The sequence below is a fragment of the Haemorhous mexicanus genome, chromosome 1 (genome assembly GCF_027477595.1).
Source record: "Haemorhous mexicanus isolate bHaeMex1 chromosome 1, bHaeMex1.pri, whole genome shotgun sequence".
Taxonomy (NCBI): domain Eukaryota; kingdom Metazoa; phylum Chordata; class Aves; order Passeriformes; family Fringillidae; genus Haemorhous; species Haemorhous mexicanus.
In genome coordinates, this window is record NC_082341.1 from 103,301,898 (window position 1) to 103,318,301 (window position 16,404).

Consider the following 16,404-nt stretch of genomic DNA (forward strand, 5'->3'; position numbering starts at 1 on the left):
AAAAATGAGTCTGAACTATTTTTCCAGTGCATCTTTGTTAATGTGAAAAAGCTGCCACAGAAAAAGCGAAAAGCCATACAAATGCCTTCATTGCTTTATTTATAAGACTTTTTCTAAACGGTTCCATTTGTGAATATATGGGGCAAGTCAGTAAATCATGGTCATGTTTCTCCACAAATATCACACTGCAATTGAACTGTATATGTAATGATCTCAGCACAGGTTCCAGGGAGTGAGAAAAGCTCTTGGGAGAGCTTTTCTCTTGCTTTTAACCTAAGTCCTACACATACTCTGCTCATTTTGAATTGCCTGACAATTTATGGGAAAAGTCATTCTCTGAGACTTTAATATGTTCCAGAATGGGCCAGCCTTGGGAAAAAATGTAATGGGTACAATGAGAATAGAAGGAAAGACTTGGGAGGTTTTCATTTGTAGTATATTCTACTCAGTTTCTACAGACTTAAAGGGGAATGTGGCCTCTATTGTTGCTTTACATTTCTTTTGCTTTCCTCCTGGATTAACTTCCCTAGTAGCACAGAAAAGCACAACTGTAAAAGATTCAAGGTCAGGGAATTATGTGCTGATCTTTGTTCATTATGCAAATTTCTTCTGATGGGAAGATATGATCCAGGCAATAATCAGTGTTTTTTCCCTCTTAAGCCAAGTCTATAGGGCACATCTGAGACATTAGGATGGTTCCAGGCACAGTTCATCACTAATGTAAATGTGCATAATTTAATAATTTAATCCTTCTGAGGTGCACTCTGTAGCACAAAGAAACAGAATCAGTATCCATAATGTATGGCCTTTATATATTCATATATTCATTTCAAGATAGTTACACATCGAGTAGCTTAAGCAATACTTAAATATGCAACAGTATTTCTAGGTATGGGGGGCAAATAAAAAATAGAATAACATAGGCCTTGGAAAAAGTTATGCTGATTGAGATGATTAAAATTCACATCCTTTGAGGTACCGATTAGAAACACAGGAAGTGGTAACACACCCAAAATCTCACAACCTTTTGTTTCCTGCACTGAGCTACCGAACAACAGCTTGGTCACAAACATCAGGTCACGAAATTAGGCTCTGAGAGTCATCACCGTCAACCCAAACTGACTCCAATCCGACAATGGTGCTACACCTCTTGGATTTTGTGGGCAGCCCACAGCACGAGGGGGCAGGCCAATATTTTCTGCTGGCCCTTCAGCGCACCACTGACCCTGGCGACACGAGCGGCAGAGGATTTTACTCCTCATGACGCCTTTGCATTTTACTTCAGAAGCTAAAACTGAATGAGAACCATTTTAATACACCGCATAAAACGAAGAGGCACCGCAGGAACGCTGTCAATAAAGAAGTGTGACGGCCACAAACAAAAGCGGATGGCGCGCATCCCCGCGGTCGCTGAGACACGGGCACTGCTAGGTAGTCATTCCGCTCTCACAAAGTTGTCACCCACAGGAGCGGCGGCTCCTGACGTCCTGCCCTGCCCTGCCCTGCCGAGCTCGCCGGCGTCCCGGCCGCCTCCGCGACAGCATCCCTGGCACTGCCCCGCCCGGGAGCTGCGGGGACCGGTCCGCGGCGGGGCGGCGGCTGTCGGCCGGCCACGGGGGTGACCCACCGCGGCAGCTTTTCTTCCACGAGTCCCCGCGTACCTCCTCAGCTGCCCGCACCGGGACCCGCTGCACCGGGACCCGCTGCACCGGGTCACCGCGATCCCTCGACTCCCCCCGCCGCCTGCGCCGCTGCCAGCCGCGGCCCCCCCGCTCCGGCCCCGGCCCGGCCCCTGGGCTGCCCGCCGAGCCCGGCTCCGCTCCGCCGGCAGCCCAGGCGCGGGGGCGGCGGTGGCATCCGCGGCCGGGAGCGGGGCTGGGCGCCGGGAGCAGCGGGACAGCGCACGCAGCCGCAGGGAAGCGCCGCCGGGAGCCACGGTGGGACCGGCAGCCCGCCCGCCGCCAGACTCGGCGCGGAGGATCGGCACATCCCCGTTCCGCCGGGGGCGGCTCTGCCAACCCCCCCCCCCCCCGCCGCTTCTCCGCCTCCCTCCCACCCTCCTCCCCTCCCTCCTTCCTTCCCTCCCCGCCCCTCCGGAGCGACATCCCTGCGAGTTTGCCTGGCTGCCCGCGCCCGTCGCTGGGCACTCGCCGCCGCATCTCCCTCTCCATCAACTCCTGGGAGCCGCCGGCGGAGGTCAGGGACCAGAAGTTGCGGCCAGCCCGGGTGGAAAAGTACAGGCAAGAGCGGAAGAGGCCGGAACCGAGCGCAGCCCGGCCCAGCCGAGCGGGGCCGGCAGGGCGGCCGCCACCCGCAGCCCCCAGCCGGGGCCGGCCCCGCGCCCCGGGCCGCGCCGGCCGGGACAGAGCGACGCAGCGCCGCGGGAGCCGGCGCGGACCCGCCGCGGTAAGACGGGGCCGGGCTCGGGGGCGGCGGGCGGCGGGCGGCGGGCGGCGGGGGTGGCGGCCCCGCGGTCCTCGCCGAAACTTGTCCAAGTTGTGCGGCCCCGGCGCGGGCAGGGGCGCGGCGGCGGCGGTCGCCCTCTGGCGGGCGCGGAGCGGGCGGCGCGGCTCCCGGGTCGGTGCCGGCTGCCGGGTTTCCTGCTTCCCGCCGCCCTTCCGCCCGCAGAGCCGCTCGCGGGGTAAAAACACGCGTGTGCTCTTATTGTAATTCGAGATGAATTGAGCTTCGGTGGCGTATGTCAGATTTATTTCCGTGAGTAGCTCCTGGTAGCGTAACAGGAAAATATTCCCTGAGACCACATGTTCACGCTGGAAATGGTGAAATAAAGTGAGCTCGAGTAGCTAATCTGAATTGCTCTTTTGCCAAGGGTAAATTTTGTGGAACTTTGAAAATGCTCCTTCTTTAATTTCTTGATTTCCTTAAAAGAAAAGGTGAATTAATTCATCTTTCCTCTAAACTTAGCAGCCGTTTGTTAACCAAAGTACTTTAAATGTGTTCTGACATCCGCACAGCTTCAGAGAACTTTTGTTTCTGTTTCCACAGAAAGAGTCTACATGTGAAGTGAAAGGAAACCCGAAACTGCTCTTCTTACAAGAAAGTATTGGCTTTCTGCCTCTTTCACATGTTTTGCTTTTGCATCATAATGGAAGGAGCAGGATTTTTTGAATCATCGAGGCCAAATTTGGGCATTACTAGCTGAAGAAAAGATTAAAAAAGACTTGAAAATATGTCGATATGACTCTTAATTCAGGTGCATCTTTCACAAACAGAGAGGAATAGTGGTTAAAATCACTGCAGCTTCATCAAAAGGATCTAGTGGAGGATCTATGTTGATTTTTTTATATTATTGTTTTCCTTCCCATCCCTCCATGAATCCCAAAAGAGAAAGATGGAAAGAGTGTGTAAGGAAATTGAAAAAAGGCAACGACTGAAGACAGTAACTTCAATTTTGGAATCTAGTTTCCAAGTGTTGTATATTCCCTATTTTAACAAATATAACACATTGTTTGGAATAAATGATATCATTTTGTGATCAGTGGAGTTTTTGTCAGCTTTAAAAGTGGAATTTGGCCTGATTGAAAGCTTTTTAAAAAAGCAAACATATTTCTCCAATTCCCTTTTTAGGTCATGCTTTTCAAGTTACCAAGAGATAGTGTTTCAGTCTGTTACTGTGCAGTCGACCTGTGCTTTATATGCATATCGTAGCGATTTTACTTTTTCCCTGATTTTTGTGCTTATGCTTGTAGTGTTGTATCTGAGAAAAGTGTGAACAGACAAGGCACCTGAGATTTAATTTTTCAAGAGCCTTGTCATTGCAATGTTTTGTCTCAGATTACAAGTAGTCTGAGCCTTTGTTGTAATGCGTAGTATACAATAAGTCTTTTCTCATAAAAATATGCCTTAAGATACTATTTTTTAAACAAACTGGATGAAAGTTTGATATCTGAACACTGTTTTGTGAAGAAATGTATGACTGGGGAAGAGGAGCTGCCTAATGGATCATGGCTCTGATGTTCACGGGGCATACTCTGTTTCTAGCATTAATGGTGTTTGATGTCTTCACTTTTGAAGAATCTGTAAGCAATTACTCTGATTGGATGACTTTCATAGAAAATGTAGATCAATATGAAAAACAGCAACTTGAAGGCCTTAGTGCCGAGCAGAAGCTGAAAGGAACAGTTCTTCACCCAAGCTTGTATTTCGACCCTCAGGATGTTCAGGCACTGAGGCAGAAGGCTCGTACGAGCCATTTGCATCTCTTCAGAGCCATCAGAAGTGCAGTGATGGTTATGCTCTCCAACCCTTTGTACTACCTACCTCCACCCAAGCACATTGATTTTGCAGCCAAGTGGAATGAGATTTATGGTAACAACCTGCCCCCTCTAGCGTTCTACTGTTTGCTGTGCCCCGAAGATAAGGCTGCATTTGATTTTGCCCTAGAGTATATGGATAGAATGGCTGGCTACAAAAACTGGTTGGTTGAGAATGCTCCTGGAGATGAGGTGCCACTCGGTCACTCCCTAACAGGATTTGCCACGGCTTTTGACTTCTTGTATAATTCACTGGGAAACGAGAGAAGGCAGAAATACCTGGAGAAGATATGGTCCGTAAGCGAGGAGATGTATGAGTACTCCAAGGTTCGTTCCTGGGGAAAGCAGCTTCTCCATAATCACCAAGCAACCAATATGCTTGCTTTGCTTATTGGGGCTTTAGTTGCCGGAGTGGACAAAGGATCTCAGGCGAATATTTGGAAACACACTGTTGTTGATGTGATGGAGAAAACAATGTTTCTCCTCAATCATATTGTAGATGGATCTCTGGATGAGGGAGTGGCTTACGGGAGTTACACGGCCAAGTCAGTAACCCAGTATGTTTTCCTGGCCCAGCGCCACTTTGGTATTAACAACTTGGAGAATAACTGGCTGAAAATGCACTTTTGGTTTTACTATGCCACCCTACTACCAGGCTTCCAGAGGACTGTGGGTGTTGCAGATTCTAATTACAACTGGTTTTATGGTCCTGAGAGCCAACTGGTTTTCTTGGATAAGTTCATCATGAAGAATGGAGCTGGTAACTGGCTGGCGCAGCAGATTAGAAAACACAGACCCAAGGATGGGCCAATGGTACCATCCACTGCACAGAGGTGGAGTACATTACATACAGAATTTATATGGTATGCTGCTGAAATCAGTCCTCAGCCACCTCCTGACTATGGTACTGCTAAAATGCACGTGTTTCCTAACTGGGGAGTTGTTACTTACGGGGCTGGATTGCCAAACAGTCAGACAAACACCTTTGTATCCTTCAAGTCTGGGAAACTCGGTGGGCGTGCTGTCTATGATATTGTTCACTTTCAGCCCTACAGATGGATTGATGGGTGGAGAAGTTTCAATCCGGGGCATGAACATCCCGATCAGAATTCCTTCACTTTTGCTCCCAATGGACAGGTATTTGTATCTGAGGCTCTTTATGGGCCTAAACTCAGTCACCTGAACAATGTCTTGGTGTTTGCTCCGTCTCCTACAAGCCAGTGCAACCAGCCTTGGGAAGGACAGCTTGGTGAGTGCGCCCAGTGGCTGAAGTGGATTGGTGACGAGGTTGGAGACTCAAGTGGAGAAGTTATAACAGCCTCCCAGGCTGGTGACATGATGTTTGTGAGTGGTGAGGCAGTATCTGCTTACACGTCAGCAATGAAACTGAAAAGTGTGTATCGCGTTTTGCTGCTCTTAAATTCTCAGACATTGTTAGTAGTTGACCATATCGAGAAGGAGGAAGACTCTCCTGTTAATTCAGTCAGTGCCTTTTTTCATAATCTTGACATTGATTTTAAATACATACCCTATAAGTTCAAGAACAAGTACAATGGAGCTATGATGGATGTGTGGGATGCCCACTACAAGATGTTTTGGTTTGATCATCGTGGGAGTAGTCCTGTTGCTAGGATACAGGAGGCTGAACAAGCTGCTGAATTCAAAAAGCGGTGGACTCAGTTTGTAAATGTTACCTTTCCAATGAAAAACATGCTTACAAGGATTGTTTACCTTTTTTATGGCCCGTATGTCAATGTTTCTAACTGTAGACTCATGGATAATGCAAAATCTGGATTTCAGATTTCGCTCAGTGTCAACAACACTGAAAATACCATCTCTGTTGTGACTGAGTATCAGAGTATAAAGGCAAGGTTTGATTACTTGGGATTTGGTGGTTTTGCTAAAGTAGTTCATGAGAATAAAGTGACCAAGTTTGGTCTTGGTACTGAATCTGTGAAAAAAGATATAAAAAATAATAGGGTAGTTTTCCCATTTGGATTCAAAGTGAACATAATTGCAGGGTTGATTTTGGGTGTCAGTTTGATCATACTGGCTTTTCAATGGCGGTTTTACATATCCTTCGGCAAAATGTTGCGTTGGATCCTGATACTGGTTGTTACTCTGTGGCTTATTGAATTGGTGGACGTGTGGAGCATGTGTACTCAGCCCATCTGTGCAAAGTGGAGCACTGACGTGACAAGGCTAGAACGTGATAAAGGCAATAAAGCCAAACTATTAGAAGGAAACCCTGTCATTTTGCCAGATGTTATCATTACTTCACTTCCCACTTCTGGTGCAGAAATTTTAAAACAGCTGTTTTTCAACACCAGTGACTTTTTATACATCAGGATACCTACACCCTATCTTGAAATTCCTGAGACTGAATTTGAAATTGATTCCTTTGTAGATCCATGTGAATGGAAGGTTTCTGATGTCCAGAATGGTAATTTTCGTCTTATCCAAGGGTGGCTCCAGTCTCTAGTTCAAGACACGAAGTTGCATTTACAAAACATTCATTTGTATGAAGCTAGCAGAAGTAGAATTGCTCAGCATTCTGCATTAAGCAAAGATAAAAAGAAAAGGTCCAGAAAGAGAGAATCCCTGTTAGAGCAAAGAAGCAGGGCAAGAGGAAGTCAAGAAAAAGATGCTGAATATATTAGGGAACTGAGAAGACACCTTATCTATTATCCTAATGCACGACCTGTGCTTAGTTTAGCCAGTGGGAGCTGGACATTAAAGCTTCCCTTCTTTCAGGAAATCTTAGGACCATCAATGAGAGCGTTGTATGTAGTGAGGGACCCACGGGCTTGGGTCTATTCAATGTTGTACAAAAATAAGCCAAGCCTTTACTCTTTGAAAAATATTCCACAACGCTTGGCTGCAATGTTTAAAGGGTCGAATGGTAAAGAAAAATGTAGTTTAAATGAAGGCTATGCCTCTGAGTTTGAATCACTAAGAAAAGAAGTTTCAAATTCCAATTCAAATGCTATTTCTGTGTTGTCTTATTTATGGCTAGCAAACACAGCAGCAGCCATGAGGATAAACAGGGACTTGCTGCCAACAAATTATCAGCTGGTCAAGTTTGAAGATATTGTGAGCTTTCCTCAGAAGACAGCAGAAACAATTTTTGCCTTTCTTGGTGTTCCTCTTCCTCCTGCTAGTTTAAACCAAATATTATTTGCCACCTCCACCAGTCTCTTCTATCTTCCTTATGAAGGGGAAATCTCACCGAGTAGTATTCATGCCTGGAAACAAAACATGCCCCATAAAGAGATTAGACAGATTGAAGATATTTGTTGTTCACTGATGGACCACTTAGGATACCCAAAGTTTATAGAATAAATGCTGCTGGTCAGCAGAAATTTGCACTAATGATCTAGTACTCCCAATTTGTGGATAAATATTAGATAAGTTTGTTTATTCTTGTAAAATGTGTACAGTCTGCTACTTTCAGAGAGATTATTTTAAGAAAAATGTAACTCTTTTTGAAACTGTGGAAGAGGTTTTTTTGTTTGTTTTGATTTTTTTTGCTTTAAAAAGATATTGTAACTATTTTTGTGGCCTTTTGAAAAAAGCTGTGTGAACCTTTGCAGAAGCACCAGCTGGGGCCTCTATAGCTCAGGGGATTAGGGATAGAACAGAGAGCGTTTCACCTCTGGCTCACCAGTTTGACTCCAGACCAAATGGTTGATTCCAGAAAGTATTTACTATCTATATGGTATATGATTGTATATGATGGTTTATATGAAATTATACTTGTCAGACTGGTCCTGTTCCCAATGGTCATTATTGGCCCCCTTGGATAAGTTTACTGAGGCATTTTGTTGATGTCTCACTGGTCACTATGGTGGTACGAAATAAACATAGGCTGAGATTTAGGGCTGTTCAGCATCCCCTTAGTGGGAGGAAGCAGAACATTTAAGTAAATCTAGTTTGTTATTTACAAGTTGAGCAGACAGGTCCCGGACTGGAATGGACTCAGATATTAAATCTTGTTCTAGGATATGATTCCTGCAGGTCAGAAATGTGGTACTTAAATTTGGGGTTGATGTTTCAAAAAAGAAAAATATTAATTCTCCGTTCCTGACAATGTGGTACCCTTTGTGAGCCTGATGTAAATTATATGGAGGAAAAGAAATGGGATGAAATCTAAGAAACTAGCAAGATCCCTCAAATGAGTGGTTAAATCGGTGTAGTTTTTAACCCGCCTCAACCTAATTTTGAATGTTGTTAACATATTGACTTCTTGAATTCTTTTATTCTATACCTCTTAGAGGTTCTGCAAGGATACTTTATTTTTGAGTGAGAATCTTCCATCTTTCTTTGTCGTAACACATTTCTCTGCTGATTTTTGTGCATAATTACCCTGGGACCAGTGCAGCTATGTAATGCCATTGGCAATGGCTTATTGTTGATGTCTGCATAAAATGCAATCTGAGATTTAGAAGACCTGAAATAAATCTCTAGCCCTGTGTTGCCGTGGGATGTTTTGCTTGTCTGTATAATGAATTTCTGAAGGACAACCATTGCTAACCTCAGGTCTTCCATCAGAGAGGGGAGAGATCTGAAAATCACCTGACCCTCAGCCACCTCACATTTGAGTGATGTTTCCCTGCAGCAAACTATTTCCAAAGTTATCTAGCTAGTGTTTCTTTAACATGATGCTGTGATATGATATTTGTTTGAAAACAGATAGGCCTGATAGGATAGTTGCATCTTTGTCACAGCTTATTTTTTCTTGAATCACACTCTTTGTTTGCGCATGCCCATAAAGAAAAAAATTCCCATTTCCCAGTTTAACTTGCTCAGCATTCTCTGGAAATGCATGCATATTGTAAATGTCTGCAGATGTGTATATCAGATCACAAAGAGATATCTATTTCCTTGACCATCTGTTTTTTATTGTATGTGGAATTGTGTTGAAATATGCTTCAGTTGGTTTGTGGGAGCTGGAATCAGAGCTTATTAAATTAAAATATGTGTGTAATTGTTATTTATTTGGGTGGTAAGCATTGGGCAATGTCAAAAGTGCAGTGAGTTTCTTCATAGAGATTACAGATACCCTTGCTGAATTTTCATATAAAGGAGTTCTTCTTTTTTCTTCCAAACTTACCATTATGTTCCTGTCTTACCCAGCTGTTTTGTTCCTCCCATATGTACAATTCATATCCTTGAAATATCTCATTGCAACGTAGGTAAAAGTACCTCTTTCTCAGACAGTCATTAGTATGGCAAAACAGGCCTCTGCTATGATAAAGCTATTGATAATTTGTGGTCTTACTCACAGTAAATTACCTGTCATTTACTAGTAGTAGCTGTATTTTCCCCTTCAAACCTGTATTTCACCTTTGGCTTGGTAGAGTGCCATGTTAAAAGAAATATTAAACAAGTTAATATACATTGACATTTTAGTGAAACTTTTGTTTCCAACTACCATTCTCTCAAATTGCCTTCTCTCTGCAGCATTTTTTGATTGTATGTTGAAAGGAAGTATTGATGTCTGTACAGTTGGTAGTCGGCAGAATAAATTTCAGCATTTACTTTCTATTTCCAGGATTTACAGTCTAGAATCAGAACAAATAAAAAGACTTTTCTCTGTCAGAAGTTTTAGGGCAGCTGAAGGTAAGATTTTGTGGTTATACAGAGTTGTTTTTAAAATTCTCTTCTGTTACTAGTATTCAGAAGAAGAATGGTCACAACAGAGACACAAACATTGACCTCCCCTTTCTCCATATAGTACTGTTTAAGACTATCAATAAACTTTGAGAATTGTTGGAACTTTTTGAAAAGAATGTCTGTTTAGGTACATTGTATTGAAAAGTGTTCTGACACTTTGATTTACACGTTCATAAATACACTCATGAAAACTTAGTCTCAGTACTTTATCTTCTTTTCTTCCTTTCCCTCCCTCTGTTGAATGCTGATAATTATTTGTACTGTATTGTAGTTTGAACTGTCCAACATGACACAGCTAAGATTCTAATGTATTTTTTAAAAAGGCAGTTTTTATTTAAATGCTTATCTCTCAATCATATTTGGAAGCATAAGAAAAGTAAATACCAAGGAAAACATTTCAGTTGTTTACTTTGTAAGTAAGTGACATTGGCCTTGGGGAGATGCACATAGGTCTTGGCATTCAGGGTTCTATCAAATAGGAGAAATCTGTAGTCTCTGAGCACATCTAAATGCCTCTAGTGCTCCCAGTAGGCTTTTTCCAAGAGCAATGTCTGAGGAGCTGATGCTCAGTATGATGGTCAGGCTGGTTCCTTCACCCTTTTTGCGTGCAGCTGGCATTCAGTCCTCATCAGATTTATGCTTGAACTTGCCAGATCCAGAGTTTATTTTCTGCACAAGATCCTCAGTTATGTAAAATATATGGCACAACTCATTTGACAGTGTAATGCTATTCTGTTAGTGCTAGAATGCAACTCAAATAAAAATTGCTTTTCAGTTTTTATAAAGTTATTGTTAACTGATTTGTAAAGCCTGACTTATGGATCGGATTTTTTTTGAAACTGTAAAAATGGTTTCATTTGCTGTTGAAAAAACATGCTATAACTGGTAGAAAATTCCTGTCTGTACTGCAGTCAATTACTAGCATTAGAGACACTATTTATTTGATGAATGTAAACATACATTAACTGGAACATAATGCTGCATTTCCTGAAAACATTTGAAGTGCACAGTTCAAGATAAAGGATGAAAACATGTTATCAATATTTCTCTAAGTTGCAAAAATGATCCCTTTTGCAAGTGGCCCATATGTTGGGTTCCATATGTTAGAATATTTTGTAATTAGAAGCTGTGATACTTGTTTAGGTGACTTAGTAATTTAAAAAAATGGTTTCTTTTTATTTACATATGAATTTTCTTCAAGAGGATAAGTACTGGATCCTAACAGTTCTGTGGTCAGAGCATAAGCTTTCATTTCTTTTTCTGTACTTTTTTAATAGATTTGGTTCAGACTAAAACCTGATTTGCTTAAATCTCATGAGGAATGGGCTGTTTGCCAAGTGAAGAGTCTGTCTGGAGACTCAAATACCGTATCTCAGTGTGGAATGTGGACCATGAATTATGGCTCAAATCTGTAAATTGTGAGCTGTTCAGAACCATAAGTTGGACCATGAGCAGCATGACGCCTCGGTGACCTCAGTGAATGTTGCACCATTGCTTTCAACAGGAACAAAATACTGTCATCTACTGTCATAAAATTATTATCAACTAGTTAGCTGGAATATTCCAGAACAGAAGAAATGGCAGGAAATAAATACCCTAAATGATCATTAAAGATTATTCTTCTTGATATTTGGTGACAAAAAGGAAGGGTATTCTAATAATTTAAAAAATATAAATTGCTCTGTAACTCTAATCAAAGGCTGTAGGCTGCCTGATAAATTTATAAGCCCATAAAAAGGAGAAACAAACAAACAGATATTAAAAATAATCTACAAAGCACAATTTTCAAATGTCAGACTCTGATTTTCTTTAGTGAGGAAACATTTGCTGGTGTGTGATCAACACTATTCTCGTAAGGGATGGGAATGGATAATCTCATGCTGTCTCTGAAAATACTTAATAATGGGAAAGTGCTGTTTCATGTTGCTGAAATGATGCTGTTTCAAATTAAACTATACATCTTTTGAGCAGGCAATGTGCTGAGAGTTATTTGTGATGGAGGAGAACAAAGACAGTCTGATCTCATTCACACGGAATAATTTCAGAAAGCCTAATTTATGGTGGTATAAATTCAACACTTTGTTTACTGCTTTTACTGAGAAAGGTATTGTGGAGTTTTAAGAACATGATCTGAATTAATCTATGTCACATTAGGTAATTTAACTTTCACATCTAAATAAGGAGTCTTGTCACCCTAGAGTCAATGGAAAATGAGTGTTGCCCTCCAAGGTAAATCGAACATTGCTGCTATATTTTTAAATACTCAAAAGCCAGGATTGGTGAAACCCTTAATTTAGATGCCCACTGACAGGCCTCAGATGAAGTAGGATGAATTTGGATTTAAATGTGTATGGTCTTACATTTAAGTAGATATCTGTGTCTGAGCAATTCCAGTGTATACACTGTCCTAACAAAATTTTCTGAAACATCCTGCATAAAATAAAACAATTGTTAATAAAACAATGTGTTTGTGTTATACTCTTTTTTCTTCTATATTATTTTGCCACTTCAAATATCACAAAACTTTGCGATGTGGTCAAGTGTATGTATTTAAAATTTTTAAATCCTGCTATTTTTGTTTGTTTGGAATACAGAGACCATTGTTATCTTTCAGAAAGTATGGGTAGCCAGACCTGATTCTGTCTGCCTTCGAAAGCACAGTAAGTACATTTGGTATTAAGTGAAAGACTACAAAATAGCTGTATTCCTAGCACAAAAAGGTGATTTCTCACCCAGATTTTGGGAACTAGACAGCTGGTGCAATCTGTACATTTGAAGTCTCTTAGTCTATAAATACTACTTGCAAACTGTGTATTTAGAGTAGTCTTCTAGTTCCTGAACTATACACAGGAGTTTTTTCAGAGACAGATATTTGACCTGGAAACCATTCTTAAATGTAAGTAGGCAACCAAGTTGCAGCAGCCATGAATGTTCCTGTGTGTTTATTTTTCTTTTTAAAGACACATAAGTCAATTAAATGAAGCCCTTTGAATGTCTTTTGCTGAATGTGGGCTGGCCCAGGCAGCATCTGTTAGATCCAGAGGCACAGGTAGTTCAGCCTCCTTATTGCTGCAAAGACCTGTAGCCCAAGGGAGGTGCAGCTGAGCTGCATCTAGTGTTCTGCAACTGAGTTTTGCAGGTTTAACTGGGTTTTTTTGTTCATTTAGTTTTGCAGTTTGTGTTTGTGTTTGGTAACTTACATGAGCAAGAATGTGATTCTATTTTTCTGTGAAATTCAGCTTTCGGTTATAAAGAACAGGTTTGTGTGTTTTTCAGCCTTTTTCACAGGATATTTTAACTGTGAAGCAGGTAAAATTTTTTTGCTTGTTTTGGAGGTTTTTTTTGTTTGTTGAGTTTTTTTTGTTTGGTTGTTTTTTTTTTTTTTCTGTGGGGTATTAGCCCAGTGCCTTCTCTGAATGATTTTACAGTGAGTAGTGTGTGCTTATGCTTTGTAGCTCATCCTAGGTCATGTAACTGCTTGTACAAGTAATTTTTTTTTAACCTTCTGAATTGACCCCAACCTTGGCTTTTAAGAAAATTATGTGGAAAATGCCTAGGAAAATAATGTGTTTTCTAAAAAAAAGGTTGCTGTTTATTGCAAATTCTTTGACAATATTTGTCTCCAGCTCTTTTCCAAAAGGCTGTTCAAAGTGAATATATGCTGTGTACAAAGCTGAGAGAAAACCAGGAGCATGATAAAAGGCAGGCTGTCAGAGGTAATAAATGCCCACTTGTATCTGTGAAACCCATTAATATTTTCACTCTTAATTGATTTTCTAAGAGACTAGTTGCTTATACTTTTTTTTTTTTATTTTTAACCTTTTTCTGTTTCCGTCCTACATCTTGCCTAGAAATAGATTTTTTCCTATGCTTTCTGGATTTTAGTTTGAAATGTTTATTTTGTTGCATTTTCTTGCACCTTTTGTTTTGTTTCAGGATCTTAAAGTTTGTTCTCTTTATAAAATTGTATCCTACACCTGCCACTTGATTTGAAGAAACATAATCTCAAAGGTAGTGGGGGTTATAGGTACATAGAAATGAACTAAGAAACAGAAGAAACAAAATGTTAAATTGCTGAAGAGAGCAGGTTTTACAATTTGTGTTGGAGTATTTAGATCTTAATGAGCTAACAAATCATGCCTGAATAATAGACTTTATTATTCACTTTAACTGATCAGCTGAATATTGTCTGTTTCAAATTACCATATGAGTGCTGATGGAAAGAGAAGTTAAAAAGAAGTTTTGTTTGTATATATATACGTATTTTTTTTCCTTCAAAACAGTGCTATTCTTTTGTATTCCCAAGATGCTTTTGAATTCCCAAAATAGCTATTAACCAATGCAACTCTATACCAAAATTGTTGATATCAGAGGATGCTTTTCAATGATAGAAGGCAGCTTTACCTGCTGGGCATAGATTCAATATTGATGGTTTCTCAACTGCCAGCATCCTTTGGTGACACATTTGAAAGAAAAGTTTACTTCTGTAAAAACGAATTGCTTCATGTTAAAAAATGGACCACGTTGTTGCTGATCAAAATGAGGTAACATGAGAAACTGCATATTACAGACAGAATATGATCAGTTAGTCATGATTAAACCAGTCACATAATCACATCTTTAAAGTATGGATGTAGCTCTCACCTGTTCCTCAGCCTAATTACTAACCTTCATGACCCTCTTATTTGCAGGCCAGGCTAAGATGAATTTCCTTCTATAAGGTGAAATAAAAGAGCAAGCCTACCTGAAGATGCCCTGGCCTTGTTGATATGCTAGGTTTTTTATGAAGTTTCTGTCTCTTGAATGTATGTCTGCATCTCTCAATCACTCTAGGGTATATTTGCAAATACTATGTAATGAATGATTCTGTTGATTTCAGCATGCAGGAATTCACCCATTTGTATTCTCTCCTTTTTTAACAACAGCCATGTCTTGGTGCCCTTAACACATGAAGTCAATAGAATGATTAGTAAGGAGCCAGGCTAGACAATTAACTAAGATTTCTGGGTTTCATGGTTCACATCTTGTTGGGAGTGTTTGCCAGCAATCTGCTTCATCTGCATTTAGCTCAGCTGGCTCTTCATAGCAACAGACTCATGGCACCCTTTGAAGAATTTCCCTTGAGAAATATATAAGTTAAAGGTATAGTTTTAAACAGCTAAATGTGTTTATTATTCCTTTTGGGCCTCTTAAGTTAATGTAGGGGAAATTTTCTTTCTGATTTAAAGGTGCAAGAAAAATGAAAGGAAAAAAATTACATTTCCTTTAAGGTTAATAAAGATATATATTTTTTAAAAAATATTCAAATGTTATTAAAGTTTAGAAAAAAATCTGTAGGATCAACTTGGCAAAACTGCTATTATTGTGTTGTTAATTTATTCCTCTATTGTGTCCTGCCAGACAGATACATATATGACCCATTTGCATTTGTTGCATTTCTGAAGCTATAATCAGCTAGATACACAAACGACTTTTAACCAACTTTAAACTATTGCTTGTTATATGTGGGACGCAACTGAATCCCAACTCCAACCCAATCCCAACTACAACCTCCTCTGAGATAGTTGTAGAGCATGATAAGGTTGCCCCTCAGCCTTCTCTTCTCCAGACTACACACCACCAGCTCACTCAGCCACTCTTCATCAGATTTACATTCTAGACTCTTCTCTAGCTTCATTGCTCTTCTTTGGGTGCACTTCAGCACCTCAGTGTCTTTCTTGTAGTGGGGGGCTTCTCAGCCTTCTGTCTAAAACCAAGTATTGTCTAGTGTAATATGTATGTTCATGCATGAATATCATCAGGTTCCTAAATCCTGCTGATTTTGGGAAAGAGTCAAAATTCTGGAAAGCAAGCAATGTCTATATGGTGTTGAAAGTAGGTCTTCACAGAAAATGTATGCAGTCAAATGCAGAGAGATTTGAAGGTGATGAAGGCTCTCAGCAAATACACTAAATTTGTCCTGAATTCAGAGCTTAAAACAGGCTCTGATATTTGAAGCTTCCTGGGAGGTGTTTAGGTTGTGGCTCGCTTTCCTTGCAAATCAAGCACTTCTTTTTTCTTAGTGGGGCATTATAGCTGAAAGTTTTCTGAGATTGACCATATATGCTAATCTTCTTTTTTCATGATGTGTAGTTTCCCTATAAGACTTCTATTTGTCTATTTTAGAAAGATGTATTTGTTTGTCAAGTGTGAATTTTATGAACTGTTTCATTAGTTTTTCCTTCTGTTCCTTTAAAAATATAAATCTTACTTTCAGGCATTTTGTGAAGGAATCCATCAGAATTTCTAGAAGTCAGAAATTAGAGAAAGCAGGCAGAATATGACTATGGTTGCAAACTCCACAAGCATTTCAAAATGTCATGTTATACCAACAAAAAAAAGCATAGGAATTAACTTTATTTTCTCTGCTGCAACTTTAGAGGTACAACTGTATCATCTATGTTGAAAGTACACC

The 16,404-nt window shown here is 40.7% G+C and overlaps 1 protein-coding gene across 1 annotated transcript; it reads left to right on the forward strand.

The window, feature by feature from the left end:
* Nucleotides 1-2,319: 2,319 nt before the first annotated feature.
* DSEL (dermatan sulfate epimerase like) lies at nt 2,320-10,052 on the forward strand. Its single transcript, XM_059857517.1, has 2 exons — nt 2,320-2,406; nt 3,007-10,052. Exon 2 carries the CDS (start codon nt 3,966-3,968, stop codon nt 7,614-7,616), a length of 3,651 nt encoding a protein of 1,216 aa, XP_059713500.1. The 5' UTR covers nt 2,320-2,406; nt 3,007-3,965; the 3' UTR covers nt 7,617-10,052.
* Nucleotides 10,053-16,404: the final 6,352 nt, after the last annotated feature.

Excerpts from the sequence above, each read along its gene's own strand:
- DSEL (XM_059857517.1), top strand. The coding sequence starts at position 3,966 with ATGGCTCTGATGTTCACGGGGCATACTCTGTTTCTAGCATTAATGGTG.